This window comes from Gorilla gorilla, chromosome 5 (genome assembly GCF_029281585.2).
Source record: "Gorilla gorilla gorilla isolate KB3781 chromosome 5, NHGRI_mGorGor1-v2.1_pri, whole genome shotgun sequence".
Lineage (NCBI taxonomy): Eukaryota > Metazoa > Chordata > Mammalia > Primates > Hominidae > Gorilla > Gorilla gorilla.
The window spans coordinates 54,168,686-54,183,848 of record NC_073229.2 but is presented as its reverse complement, the minus strand read 5'-3'; the positions used below and the strand labels follow the sequence as shown (position 1 = coordinate 54,183,848).

The window sequence follows — 15,163 nt, the reverse complement described above, 5'->3', positions numbered from 1 at the left end:
CTAATGAGTCCAGTTAAAATGCCAGGCTGCCCAAGGCACTAAAAATGCCCAGAAACCCACAACACCTCGTTTCTCAGCTCCCTATCCCCCAGTCTGGCCTGAATTACAAACTTAAGCAATACATTGAGGTAGCAGTCTACACTGGAAAATATGGTACATTTGAAAAACGGTGAGTCACAATTCTATTTGACAATCTTTCTCCCCTTGGTTTGTATGGCTGGCCGTCCAGTAAAGTACAGTACAGTAGCCACTGGCTGCATGTGGCTACTGAGCACCCAAAATATGCCTAGTCTGAATTGAGATGTGCTGTAAGTGCAAAATGCATACCAGATTTTGAAGACTTGACTTAAATTAATAAGAATGTGAAATATTTCATTAATAATTTTTTATATTGATTACATGTTGAAATGACAATATTTAGATTTATTTGGGGATATATTAGATTAAATAAAATATATCATTAAAATTAATTTTACTCATTTCTTTTTACTTATTAAATGTAGCTACTAGAAAACTTAAAATCATATATGTGGTTCACTTATTTTTATTAGACAGCACTGATGTAAGGCTCCTGAAGTCCACCTCTATTATCTTAGCAGCTCATTGTGATCTTAGCCATTCTTTCCCTTTCCAGTAACTTAGATTTAGAAGTTAGAATAGAAGGTAGATTTAGGAGGTAGAACAGAAAGTTTTGAACTCTGTGGCCACCCTTCAAGTCAAAAGAATTAAATGCCCAGGAAGACAACAAGTCATAATGCGGCCTGGCATGGTGGCTCACACCTGTAATCCCAGCACTTTGGGAGGCTGAGGAGGGCAGATCACGAGGTCAGCAGTTTAAGACCAGCCTGGCCAATATGGTGAAACCCCGTCTCTACTAAAAATATAAAAATTAGCTGGGCATGGTGGCACGCACCTGTAGTCCCAGCTACTCGGGAGGGTGAGGCAGGAGAATTGCTTGAACCCAGGAGGGAGAGGTTGCAGTGAGCCGAGATCTGCACTCCAGCCTGGGCGACAGAGCAAGACTCTGTCTCAAAAAAAAAAAAGAAAAAAAAAAAGTCCTAATGCAATTCTTCATCTCATTTGGATTGATTCTACAATATTGGAGGGGAAAAGGGAAAGGGGGCGGAAGAGTAATCTTCATATTAGTGTCTGCAGAGACAGAATGTGTGTGTATGAAGGATCAAAGAGGACTATGAGAATTGTTTTGGGGAGGAAACACACACACACACACACACACGAGGAAATAGGACAAAGAGTGTGTTGTATTCCATCTCCACCCCTCTCCGCCTCTCTAGGTTTTGATCTACTTTATTTTGGCTATACCCATTTGTCTCTCTTTTTCTCAGTGTACCAATTTACACACTTCCCCTTATGGAATGTGGCTCTTGAGAAGAGGCCAGGTGCTGTGGCTCACGCCTGTAATCCCAACACTTTGGGAGGCTGAGGCAGGCGGATCACCTGAGGTCAGGAGTTTTAGACCAGCCTGGCCGACATGGTGAAACCCTGTTTCTACTAAAAATACAAAATTAGCCAGGCGTGGTGGAGCATGCCTGTGATCCCAGCTACTCAGGAGGCTGAGGCAGGATAATTGCTTGAACCCAGAAGGCAGAGGTTGTGGTGAGCCGAGATGGGGCCATGGCACTCCAGCCTGGGCAACAAGAGCAAAACTCTGTCTCAAAAAAAAAAAAAAAAAAAAAAAAAGCGAGAGAGAGAGAGAGAAGAAAGACTAATGGGAGATAAGGATGCAGGCCGGTGTAATAGGTGATAAGGATGCGGCAGCCTAGAAAGATGTTTAACTAAATCTAAAAAGACCTTAGGGATCACTCTGGTCCACCTTCTACCCCAATCCATAACTCTCTTATATGTGGAATAAATGCTGCTGATATTGTTAAAACATTAATATTTATCTAAAATACCAAATATTTACTGAGAAATGGGGGAAAGCCTCTGAAAATATGTTTTTCAACAGGGAAAAAACATGAAGAAAAAACATGATGGCATTGTTTATGAAACTAAAGAAGTTCTCAATCCATCTCCCAAAGTAACACATTGTTGCAAATCACTGTGGGTAAAATACAGTTTTCAGAAGGCATACATGACCCAACTTGTCAGCTCCCAGCCAGTTCCAGCCATGTCAAGGAACCCAGGTAAGATATTTGGATTAAACTAAGATAAATAGTTTACTTAGCATGTGTTTTTCTTGATATTAAGACCATAAAATTGGACATTAAATATATATATTTTTTGTTTTTGTTTTTTGAGACAGAGTCTCGCTCTGTCACCCAGGCTGAAGTGCAGTGGTGCCATCTCAGCTCTCTGCAACCTCTGGCTCCTGGGTTTAAGCGATTCTCCTGCCTCAGCCTCCCGAGTAGCTGGGATTGCAGGCGCCCACCACCACGCTGGGCTAATTTTTAAAATATTTTTAGTAGAGAGGGGGTTTCATCATGTTGGCCAGGCTGGTCTCGAACCCCTGACCTCAACTGATCCCCCCTCATAGGCCTCCCAAAGTGCTAGATTTACAGGTGTGAGCTACCGTGCCCAACCCACATTAAATATATTATTTAAATATGAACTATAAGAAAATTATTCATCCCAGTTCTTAGGTGGCAAAAATCTAAAAGTGACTTTGCTTCGTGGTACTAAATCTCTTTAGTTTCCATTAGCCCTGAATCATTGCTGTGACGACCAATTAAGGTAATCCCAAATGGGCTAAAATAGATCAAATTTATCTTTTAATAAAAATTAGTCTTTAAATTGGACCTGACAGTGTCAGTATTGTTAAGGTAGGGAACATTCAGATTAGATTTCTTCTTGATTTTGCCACTAGAGGAGAGAACATGAAGGAAAGATACATTTGGAATTTTGCTTTGCAAAAATGTGTGATTCCTAAATGTCCCAGAATGCTGGAAAATTAAAGTTTTATGTTTTGAAGAGCATTAAAGGACAGTGTTAGGTAAATTTATGAGGTTTTAGGCTTTCAGATAAAAAATATGCTAGATACCTGAGAGGGATTATGAACATTAACTTCAACCTAATATCTAATTTTAAAAGAATTACATGCCACTTGAGAAAGGGAAATTTCAAGCATCCTGATAGTTGCTTGCCACCACACCAGATTTTTTTTTTTTTTGAGATAGAGTCTCACTTTGTCGCCCAGGTTGGAGTGCACTGGTACAGACTCGGTTCACTGCATGCCCGGCTAATTTTTGTATTTTTAGTAGAGCCGGGGGTTTCACCATGTTGGCCAGGCTGGACTCCTGACCTCAAGTGATCCGCCCGCCTCGGCCTCCCAAAGTACTGGGATTACAGGTGTGAGCCACCGCGACCGGCCTGGTATCCATTTTTTAGAAAGCACTGAATTGACTGAAATTTTGAATCTTCATTTGTTTTTGTTTTTGTTTTTTTGAGACGGAGTCTCGCACTGTCACCCAGGCTGGAGTGCAGTGGCGCGATCTCGGCTCACTGTAGCTCCGCCTCCCAGGTTCACGCCATTCTCCTGCCTCAGCCTCCCGAGTATCTGGGACTACAGGCGCCCGCCACCACGCCCGGCTCATTTTTGTATTTTTAGTAGAGACGGGGTTCCACCGTGTTAGCCAGGATGGTCTTGATCTCCTGGCCTCGTGATCTGCCCTCCTCGGTCTCCCAAAGTGCTGGGATTACAGGCGTGAGCCACTGCGCTCCGCCTGAATCTTCATTTGTTAATTCCGTTGTCAACAACAATTATTCCCCAAAGTCTGAGATTGTGTCACCTATGAACACCTTCTAGGAACTTGTAACTTTTTTTAAGAGACGTAATTCACTTAACATAAAGTTCACCCTTTTAAAGTGTACGGTACAGAGGGTTTTAGTATACTCATAACGTTGTGCAATCGTCGCCACTATTCTAAGATTTTGTTTTATTGTAAACTCTTTCCAGTATGTTTTCACACTCTACCTCCTGATCCTCAGATTCCTTGTGAAGCTGATCGCTGTCTTCTGAGGCGTTCTGTGGGCGTTGCTACTTTTGCCTCAAATGCTTTCCTAATTACAGTTTCACTTCAAAAGAAGAGGCAGGTGAAGTTACTAACGCTGCTGCCCTTGATTTAGAGTTAACAACCCACTAGCTAACGTACATGCTTGTTTTCATGCCTAGAACTCCCGTTTTACCATACGCGAGTTATATGTCAAATCTCATTAGTGACTGGTAGTCTGGTGGGCCACCAATGTGCTTTCAATGCCTGCCAAAAAATTAGAAACCAGGGATCTTCCAATAAAGTGCTGTCTCCCGTGTCCTCCCACTTCTGGCCCAGGACACCTGGGTTGCCTTTCTGTTCAGGCAGCAGCGCGTTTCTCCCCTTCATCTTTATGATACCACTGAAGAAATGAGGGATGTGCGGAATGAGGGAGCACGAACTTGTTATTACGGCGTCGAGAACGCCAGATAGAGTAACCAAAGACTGATAGAATAAATAACGCTGGTGTGTGTAATTCGGGCACCCGGCCTCCCTAACTCCCGCTCACGCCAGTAGCCCGAGGCGAGCTACGCGCGCGCCGCCGCCGGCCGCACCGCCATGTGCGCTCCCCATTGGCCACAGCTGGCCCACGTGACCTCTATCGCCTAACCTGCTCGTCCGCGCGCGCGCTTTTTCCACCACAGAAAGCCTAGGGCGGGAGCGGGGGTCTCACTGGTTGCGCGGGTCGCGCGCCCAGCTAAAGTGCGCGAGGTGGTTCCGAGGACCTGGCGGCGCTCTCTGGCGGGGAGCCTGAGAAAATGCCTAAGTACTGTCCAGAGGAAAACTCTTACTGAGGAAGCAGGAGATTGAGGAGGTCCACCTCTCCCCTCAGTGGCTTCTGTCCGGGGCTGTGACACAGACAGACTGAAAATGGAAATCACAAGGCAGGAATGTGACTCGCTGAAGCCAAGATTTATCTCTTTGGGGGCGCTCTACACATACAAACATAACTCTTCGGGGGAAAATACATAATTTTTGTATGGGGAATTCAAAGCCACATTTTCTTAGAAGAGTTGAGGGTCGTGGGAAGTCCAGAGCAACCATCCTGATACACATCATTTAAGGGAAATTAGAAACTCCTGGGGAAACAAAGATGAGTAAAAGCAAAAGGAGGCCCTGCCCACCATTGCTGTGCGGGAATGGAGTGATTTGACAAGGGGCAGAAGTGTAATAATTACTGATGGGAAAGGGCTAAATAAATGCGTGTGCATGTGTGTGTAAGTAGTATAAATGGGAAATATAATTGTAGAATTCAATAGAGAGTTCAGTTTAGCTTATTTTTCTCTTTAAGAGTGCTTGGATGCTTTGCTTTTGCTTTTTTTAATTTTTTGCCTCGATGGCTCACCAACCCTTCCTCCTCTAGATATACATTTTCTTTTTTAATTCGTTCATTCATTCCAGAAATTCTAGAACCTACTATATTCCAGGCACTGTGCTAGGTACTGAGATGACAGTGATAAATAAAAACAGTACCAGTTCCTTCAGTCATGGAGCATATGGTCTGGTAAAGGAAGCAGACAGTAGTTAATTGCACATATCAATGTTAAATATAATGTGATAAGTGCTAAGGAGAGGTCTAGATGTCATAATGGGGGATTTGACCTAGTAGGGAGATCAGAGAAGGCTTCCCTCAAGATGCAACCCCTGACATGAGACCTGAAGGGGTTAAGGGGGATGGAGGTTGCAGACAGAGGGAGCAGCTTGTGCAAGGGAGAACTGGGAGCCTCTCCCTTTCCAATTACTGCCCATCTCACCCATTTCCACTATACATACATTTATCTTGCCCCTTAGTTCTCAGAAGACATTTGTTCTCTTAATTCCAAGTTCTTAGGGAGTGCCTGGTTGTAACCTAAAATGATTGTTAAAGACAGTGTTATTCAATAGGTAAGTATACATATCTAATATACATATCAATATACATTTAATATACAATACATATTAATATACAGTCTAATATGCATTATCTCTGTTGTTTTGTATAAGAAAAATATACAATGACTGTAACAAATCGTAGGATATGATATATCTCAATAGAACTAAAAGTGCTGTAGACAAAGTAGTGAGAGATCACATGATTTTGGAAGACTCAAAAAAGGCATCTTAGAGAAAGTAATTTTCAAAAATAATTGAGGTAAGATTTGGTCAGATAAAGATACAATTTAGTTAGAGCATAACGTTCTAAAAGAAGAGTAAGGAAGTTGGACCAATCAGTTGAAATACATTCCAAGGGCTTTGAAAACCAGTCTAAAAAGTTTGTAGAAACTAAGCTAGGGCAGCGGCTTGCCTCTGTAATCCCAGCTATTCCAGAGGCTGAGATGGGAGGATTGCTTGAGCCCAGGAGTTTGAGATCAGCCTGGGCAATGTAGCAAAACACACTCCCTAAAATATTTTTAAAAGTTTGTAGAAACTAAAAAGTTCTATTTAAGTTTTAAGAACTTTCCTGAGATACTTTTTCTCCCCTAATATTTGTCTTGGAAAATTTTAAATCTACAGAAAAGTGGCAAAATTAACTCTGTGGTTATTCATAAACCCTTCCCACAGATTAATCAGTTTTGTTTTGCTTTGCTTTTTTTGAGGCAGGGTCTTACTCAGTCGCTCAGGCTGAAGTGCAGTGGCGCGATCATAGCTCATGGCAGCCTCGAACTCTTGGGTTCAAGTGGTCTTCCTGCCTCAGCCTCCCAAGTAGCTGGGACCATAGGTATGCATCATCAGGCCCAGCTAATTTTTTGTTTTTTGTAGAGACAGCATCTCACTTTGTTACCCAGGCTCATCTTAACTCCTGGGCTCAATGATCCTGCCTTGTCCTTCCAAAGTGTTGGGATTACAGGCGTCAGCCACACCTGGCCTTGGTTTTTTGTTGTTGTTGTTGTTGTTGTTTTTTAATTTTGCCCCATTTGCTTTATCCTAAGAACAAGGATATTTTTCTGCATAACCACAATACAATTATGACACTTCCGAGATACTTTTTTTTTTTTTTGAGACGGAGTCTCTATCTGTCGCCCAAGCTGGAGTGCAGTGGCACAATCTTGGCTCGCTGCAACCTCCGCCTCCCGGGTTCAAGCGATCCTCTTGCCTCAGCCTTCCCAGTAGCTGGGATTACAGGCGCACACCACCATGCCCGGCTAATTTTTTTGTATTTTTAGTAGGGATGGGGTTTCACCGTGTTGGCCAGGCTGTTCTCGAACTCCTGACCTCAGGTGATCCGCCCGCCTTGGACTCCCAAAGTGCTGGGATTACAAGTGTGAGTCACCGCGCCTGGCCCTGAGATACTTTTAAATTTAAATTTTGAATAAGTATTTATGAATTAATAAGTGACTTACCAATTTTAATTTTATAGCACGTTGTAAGTGCTATATGTTTGCTTAAAAAATATATTTTCTTGGCTAGAAAAATAAAGAATATGAAAAGGCATACAGTGAAGACTCTTTCATTCTTGTCCCCCATCTGCTCAGTTCTCACTCCCCCAGTTCCCTATCTTAGGCAACTATTGTTCTTAGATTCTCAGGTATCTTTCCAGAATTTCTTTATGCAAGCATGGACAATTGTGAATATGGATTTTTGTTCCTAGTTTTGGATGAAAAGTATCATATTAAGCACATGATTCTTACTTGCTTTGTCACTTAATATGATTTGGAGATCCTTCTGCATTAATGCTTAAATAACTTCCTCATTGTTTTTTACAGTGGCACAGTATTCCATTGTGTGGATATACCATAATTTATTTAAACTGTTCCCTACTGACTTACACTTGGGCTGTTTCCAATTACTTAATATTGAAACCAATGCTGCAACAGATAACCTTAAACATATTTCTGTTTGTAAAATTTGATTGATAGATAGATAGATAACATTGCTCCCTACATAGGTTGTACCAATCTAAACCCCCACCAGCAATTGTGAGAGTATCTCCAGGCATTTACAACAGTGGCTGACATGTTGTAAGTGCTATATAAGTGTTTGCTTAAAAAATAGATTTTCTTGTTTAGAAAAATAAATAAATGAAAAGATGTACAGTGAAAAGCCTAGCCCTAAACCCACCTACTCAGGAGCTTACTCTTGGCTGAGGTGAATCAATGCATTGAGACCCTGGCCCTCTCTTCCCACACTATCTTCTCCCTCCCACTCTTGACTCTGTTGTAGGGTCTTGGAGATTTGGGGACCATTGCTGATCAAAGGCCAAATATTTCGCCTGGTTGTAAACCGGGAGCTTTAAATATATGAATGTGCATTATTGTTGCTGTTTTACAACTTTAAATGAAAGGAGAGCTGACTTCAAGACAAATGGAAAGGTAGTGCTGTTTTTAGATAAAGCTACAGAGTAGCCAGCCTTTTTCATCCAACCCTAACCTAATCAACAAATATCTATTGAGTACTTCCTATGTATAGGGCACTGAGCTAGGTCTTAGAGTTATGAAATAGATACATGCCCTCAAGGATTTCACCATTTAGTTGTTTAGACAGGCACAAAATATAAATAATCATTATGTCAAGTTTCAACATGCTTTTGCTTTTGGCATACTCACTGCTTTCCTTCCTGTCTCCTTCCTCCTCTGCCCCTTTGCCTACCTAACTGCCCTGATCACTGAGCTGCCCAAGGCTTGTTGGTTTCCTTGTAGCTCCTTCATTTCTCCCAGTGTCCACTATTGAAACTTACCCAACTTGTATTTCACTTTCCTGATGCAGATATTAGGGTTTGTATTTCTCAAGTAATAATTAGTTATGATTAGTTATTCTGTTAAACTAATAGTTACAAATCAATATGCTTTTGATTGGCACAGGCAGGCCTAGCCCATTTGAAAGTAGGTGAAATTTGTTCAGTCTTCCCATTTGATTCCTGTCTGGGCACCTTCTCTGCTGGGTGAGCTCTCAACCGTCATTGATGTCCTCACTTTTTTTCAGGTGATTGTCAACTAATCATTAGGGTGTTATTTCAAAATGGTTTGAAGTGAGGATCTCAGGAGTATGTGTATGTTTCAAGATACAATTTTATAGAAAACTGAAATTACAGGCAATAGGGTTGCAATTTTGATCAGAAGGCCGTAAGCCACCGACTTAGGGACTTACCCTTGGCTGAGGTGAATTAATGCCCTGGCCCTCCCTGCTCCACACTATCTTCCCCCTGCCACTCTTTACTCTGTCATGGGATCCTGCAGTTTTGGGGACCATTACTGTCAGAGAACTTTGAACCCAGCTGGCAGCTGTGGCTCAGTGGCCTCTGGAGGAGAGTGGGAGTGTAACGGTGGAAGTGAGTGGGTACTCTCCAGTGCCCTCAGGCACTCTTCCCTTTATCTTCTCCCAGTCAGCTTGCAGCCTCGCTGCCCATGGTGAAAGGTGATTTTTTTTCAATCTCTATCACTCTGTGTAGGTGGCTGCCTTTTCCACTCAGCAGAAGTGGTTCTCACTAGTTGCCCAATGGATTTAAAAGTGTGGATTTGTATACTGATGCTGTATTTTTGTTGCATTAATTTTTTTTAAATCAGAGCAACTCAGGTTCATGGAAACAAATCAACTAGTACAGAGAGCTTATGTTGAAAAGGGGCTTGGACCAGCACCTGGCACATAGAAAGCCCTCTATTTGTTGAATGAATGAATAAATGAATGAATACAAAGTCAGTGTCCAGCCTGTCCTTTTCACCTCCACCCCATCCCACCATTCCATTACTAGCAGTGAAATTCCTTAATTGGTCATGTTTTCTAGTTTTCTAGATCCGTGATTCTTAACCCTGGGTGCATGTTAGAATTATCTGGGGAGCTTAAAAAACAAACAACAGCAACAAACCTATGTGTAGTCTCATTCCCAGACTAACAAAATTACTTTTTTTTTTTTGAGATGGAGTCTCGCTCTGTCGCCCAGGCTGGAGTGCAGAGGTGCGATCTCAGCTCACTGCAACCTCCGCCTCCTGGGTTCACACCATTCTCCTGCCTCAGTCTCCCAAGTAGCTGGGACCACAGGCGCCCGCCACCACACCCGGCTAATTTTTTATATTTTTAGTAGAGGGGGTTTTACCATGTTAGCCAGGATGGTCTCGATCTCCTGACCTTGTGATCCGCCCGCCTCAGCCTCCCAGAGTGCTGGGATTACAGGCATGAGCCACTGCGCCCTGCCCACAAAATTACTTTTTAAGCCTCCAAGCTGATTGTCTTGTGCAGCCAGAATTCAGAACCAAACCAGTGTTCTAAATAATGTGCATTTACATTTATTCCTCTTTCTCTTTTTTTCTTTTCTTTTTCTTTCTTTCTTTCTTTCTTTTTTTTTTTTTGAGACAGGATCTCACTGTGTCTCCGAGGCTGGAGTGCATTGGTGCAATCTCAGCTCACTGCAGCCTTGACCTCCTGGGCTCAAGCGATCCTCCCACCTCACCTCCCAAGTAGCTGGGACTGCAGGCATGCACCACCACGCCTGGCTAAGTTTTTGATTTTTTTTTTTTTTTTTTTTAGTAGAGACGAAGTCTCAGTATGTTGCCCAGGCTAGTCCAAAAGTCCTGGGCTCAAGCGATCCTCCTGCCACTGCCTCTTGAAGTGCTGGGATTGCAGGAGTGAGTCACCATGCCTGGCCTGCTGCTATCTCTTGGTTAATCAAATTCATATCATTCATTGACTCCGTGACATGGCAGATGAGGTTTAGCGCATACTGCACCCTCTCTTTTTCTCATATTTGATGTTAAATTATTATTATTATTTTGAGACGGAGTCTTGCTCTGTTGCCCAGGCTGAATTGTAGTGGCGCAATCTCGGCTCACTGCAGCCTCTGCCTCCCGGGTTCAAGCGATTTTCCTGCCTCAGCCTCCCGAGTAGCTGGGATTACAGGTGCCCGCCACCACACCTGGCTAATTTTTGTATTTTTAGTAGAGATGGGGTTTCATCATTGTTGGCCAGGCTGGTCTCGAACTCCTGACCTCAGGTGATCTGCCCGCCTCGGCCTCCCAAAGTGCTGGGATTACAGGCATGAGCCACTGTGCCTGGCCGTTAAGTTATTTTAATACTTCTCTCTGTTGTCTTCATAAACTTAAATAATTTGCACTCCTATTTCTTGTTTGATCCATGTTCAGCAATATCACATGAACTCCCATTTTGTAGGATGAAGATACTAACTTCCATGTCTTCTTCTCACCCAGTCTTCTGGAGCCTTCTATTTGTTCCCTATATTTTTTAATTCTTACATTTTTGAAGTTGTTACCATTTGCATTCTGGCCTCCAGCCACAGTCAGCTCTTCCATGCTATCCGTAAGTTGTTTCTAAAAGTTACAAACCAATAAACTTGGTTTACATTATAGTATCTATATAGTGTCTATCACCAGGTCTAGTGATAGTAGCTGACATTTATATAATACAGGATTTATTGTATAGTAGGTACTTTATGAACATCATTGTTTAATAGTCATAATGATCAGAAGGTCCCTTTTTAAAAATGGGGAAACTGAGGCACAGAGAAGTTGAGGCTTACCTAAGAACAGGAAGTCAGAAAGTGACTGAGACAGAACTTGAACCATTTCCTACAGAAGGATAGGATGAATTTTTTTTTTCTTCAGGTACAAGTTTAGGACCCTTGCCAGCTGGAAAGACAATGCACATCAAGGTCAAATACATATTTTTCTCTTCTCTGTTTTGGGGAGGAATAAGGGTGGTCTTTGGGTCCAGTCAGTTTTCTTTTTTCCATTTCTGTTTATTCTTTTTAGAGATAGGGTCTGGGTCTTTGTTGCCCAGGCAGGAGTGCAGTGGCATGATCATAGCTCACTGCAGCCGCCAGCTCCTGGGCTCAAGCGATCCTCCCACTTCAGCCTTCTGAGTAGTTAGGACCGCAGGTGCACTCCATCACACCCGGCTATTTTTCTTTTCTTTTCTTTTTTTTTGGTAGAGACAGGGTCTTGGTCTATATTGCCCAGGCTGGTTTCAAATTCTTGGGCTTAAGTGATCCTCCTGCCTCAGCCTCCCAAAGTGCTGGAATTGCAGACGTGAGCCACCCTGCCCTGCCACTTTTTTTTTATTTCTGGTAGTGACTAATTTCAAACACTTCAGGATCTCTTTCCTTCTTAGCAGATGGACCAGTCTCCTGTTTCATATACAAAATTGATGTCTTCAGGGGTAAATACCTGAATCTTCCTCTCACTTCTTCCAGACTTCCTTAAATGAGCATCATATCTTATCTCCTGTCCTGTCTCAAAGGAAGGGGGAACCCTCCTCCTGTTCAAAACTAATCCTCATATTTGTATTTACATTCCTTCTTAACTTCTGGGACTTCACCTCAACAATTTGCCCTACTGTATCTCCCATTTTCTGTTGCTCCTGATCTAATTTCTCTCCTCAATCTGCAAACCTGCTCAAGACTCAACTAAGAAAGTTCCTCCAACACACCTCCTCCAGCTACTGCCAATTCTCTCATTCCTTCATCAGGACACTTCTTAGAAGAGCAGTCTACACATATTGATGCCAAGTACAGTTTGGTAACTCAAATTCATACTCACCGTCATGAAAATTTCCATTCATCCCCACTACAAGACCAGTTCTCTTTTCTTATACTTAGAACCTGGGTTATACCAGCAATTCTTTTTGTTTTATTTAATTAATTAATTAATTAATTTTTTGAGACAGAGTCTAACTACGTCGTCTAGGCTGGAGTGCAGTGGCGCGATCTCGGCTCACTGCAGCCTCCGCCTCCCAGGTTCAAGTAATTCTTCTACCTCAGCACCCCCTAGTAGCTGGGATTACAGGCACACGCCACCATGCCTGGCTAATTTTTGTATTTTTAGTAGAGGCAGGGTTTCACCATGTTGGCCAGGCTGGTCTCGAACTCCTGACCTCAGATGATCCACCTGCCTCAGCCTCCCAAAGTGCTGGGATTACAAGCATGAGCCACCACGCCTGGCTGGCAATTCTTTTTAAAGGATCAATTTGTCCTCGGCAAGAGACTTTGAGCCTTCCTGAGATTGATTTGTAGGCCTGCTAAATTTAAGCAAATTATTTCGAAATTCTTATTCAGACCAAAGATTGTTAAGAATTAAACATTTAACTATGATAAGTTTGATTATGAAAGGGCATGCCCTTTGAGTTGGTGCCATAACTATTGATTTTGTACTTGAAATATTTGCATCTTCAAAGTGATTGAATTTAAAGCACTAGCTAATGCTCTAAAATCCTCATAAAAGAAACCTCTTTCCCCAACTAAAAGAAGAGGTCACTTTGAGTTTGAGATGAAGCCTTGAGCTCTGGTGAGGTGGTTTGTCTCTGAGAGAGGGAGACATGTATTTTCCATTCTGGCAGCAGATGGCCCAGAATGTGGAGAGGCCAAGATTTCCAGTACTTTCAACCTCACTTTTTTTCCATGTTGTGTCAGCATTCCAAAGGTAATGTTCAAATACTTCCTTGAAATTCCTTTAACAGTCTGGGACTTAGGGGTGGTGGCTACCAGCAACGAAGACTGTCCTGGAATGACTTTACCTTGATAAAAATCACCTAAAATTATGCCTAGTTATACAGATAAAGCCCTGCCAGGTTTAACACAGAGGAATATCTTTTTGGAAGGAAGTATAAAACAATCCTTTCAGTTTAAACTTAAACCACATTTTAATTTGCTTCATATTTGGACCATAAGCTTCCTATATGATCTTTTATTGTTTTCTGGACTTTCTCATTTCCTTTCCTCCCCTCCTCCATGTGATTCGTAATTATTACATCCTCAAACTTCCCTAAGTTCTAAACCATACAATCGCTTCCACCAAGTCTCCCTTTCCACTGGGAACTTCCCTTTGAGGGTTGTTATCTTGCTCCAATCTGGTTACTCTCTAGGCACACTGCACCACTGAGATTCTGGGACTTCCCTACACATGGGTTGGAGCCACCTTTTGTTAAATCTTGTGGTTTTTTCTTTCTTAATTTAGTCTTACTCTATTTACTAGTCTTACTCTATTTATTGTGTCTTACTGGAATACTTCCTCAAGAGACTTCCTAACAAATGGTGTATGGAAGAAAAATTCCTGAGTCCTTGCATGTGTGCAAATGTCTTCATTAAACGCTCCCATATTTTTTATTTTTATTTTTATGTTTTTAGAGACAAGATCTCACCCTGTTTCCCAGGCTTGAGTGCAGTGACGTAATCTTAGCTCACTGTAGCCTTGAACTCCTGGGCTCAACCTATCCTTCTGCCTCAGCCTCTTGAGTATCAAGGACTACAGGCTCATGCCATCACATCTGGCTAATTTTTAAATTTTTTTGTACAGATGGGAGTCTCACTATATTGCCCAGGCTGGTCTCAAACTCCTGGGCTCAAGCAGTCCATTCATATCAGCCTCCCAAAGTGTTGGGATTACAGGCGTGAGCCACTGTGCCTGGCCCCGCCTCTCACATATTATTGACAGTTTTGCTGGGCATAGAATTCTAGATTGAAAATAATTTTTTATAACATCTTTGAGGGCATTAAAAAATTTCTCCCACTATATTATAATATCCATTGTTATTGATGGGAAGTCAGTTGCCAAATGAATTCATGTGTCTCCTCAAAGGTTTTAAAGAGTCTCCTTCTATTTATCCTTGGTGTTTTGAAATTTCAATATGTTCAAAGGGTGAAGTTTTTATTTCCCCATTTGCTGTCCTGAGAACTTGGTAGGAGTTTCTTTCTTTCCTTTTTTTTTTTGAGACAGAATCTCGCTCTGTCACCCAGGCTGGAGTGCAGTGGAGACATCTCTGCTCACTGCAAGCTCCGCCTCCTGGGTTCACGCCATTCTCCTGCCTCAGCCTCCCGAGTAGCTGGGACTACAGGCATCCACCACCACACCCAGCTAATTTTTGTATCTTTAGTAGAGACGGGGTTTCACCATGTTAGCCAGGATGGTCTTGATCTCCTGACCTCGTGATCCACCCACCTCGGCCTCCCAAAGTGCTGGGATTACAGGCGTGAGCCACCGTGTCCAGCCAGGGTTTTCTAATATGAATGTTTGTGCCCTTTATTTCTGGGAAGCTGTTTTGCTTCGTTTTGATCATTTCCTCCTCTGTTTCACCCTCCCTGGAATTCCCATTAATCAGATGCTGGTCCTTTCATATTGTTTCTCTGTATTACCTATCTTTTCTCTCATGTTTTCAACTTCTGATTTTCTTTCTCTGAGATTTCCTTGACTTAACTTTTTTTCCTTTTTTTTTGACTTAACTTTTTTTCAGGCTATCAATTGTATTTTTAATTT

The 15,163-nt window shown here is 42.3% G+C and overlaps 1 protein-coding gene across 1 annotated transcript in view; it reads left to right on the top strand.

The window, feature by feature from the left end:
• The first annotated feature begins 1,975 nt into the window (after positions 1-1,975).
• The window catches only part of PXT1 (peroxisomal testis enriched protein 1), a 33,928-nt gene continuing 20,740 nt past the window's right edge, over positions 1,976-15,163 (top strand). Inside the window, exon 1 of the mRNA XM_019029577.2 lies at positions 1,976-2,147. Within this exon, the coding sequence (XP_018885122.1) occupies positions 1,979-2,147 (169 nt within the window). The 5' untranslated portion in view covers positions 1,976-1,978. The remainder of the gene's footprint in view (positions 2,148-15,163) is intronic.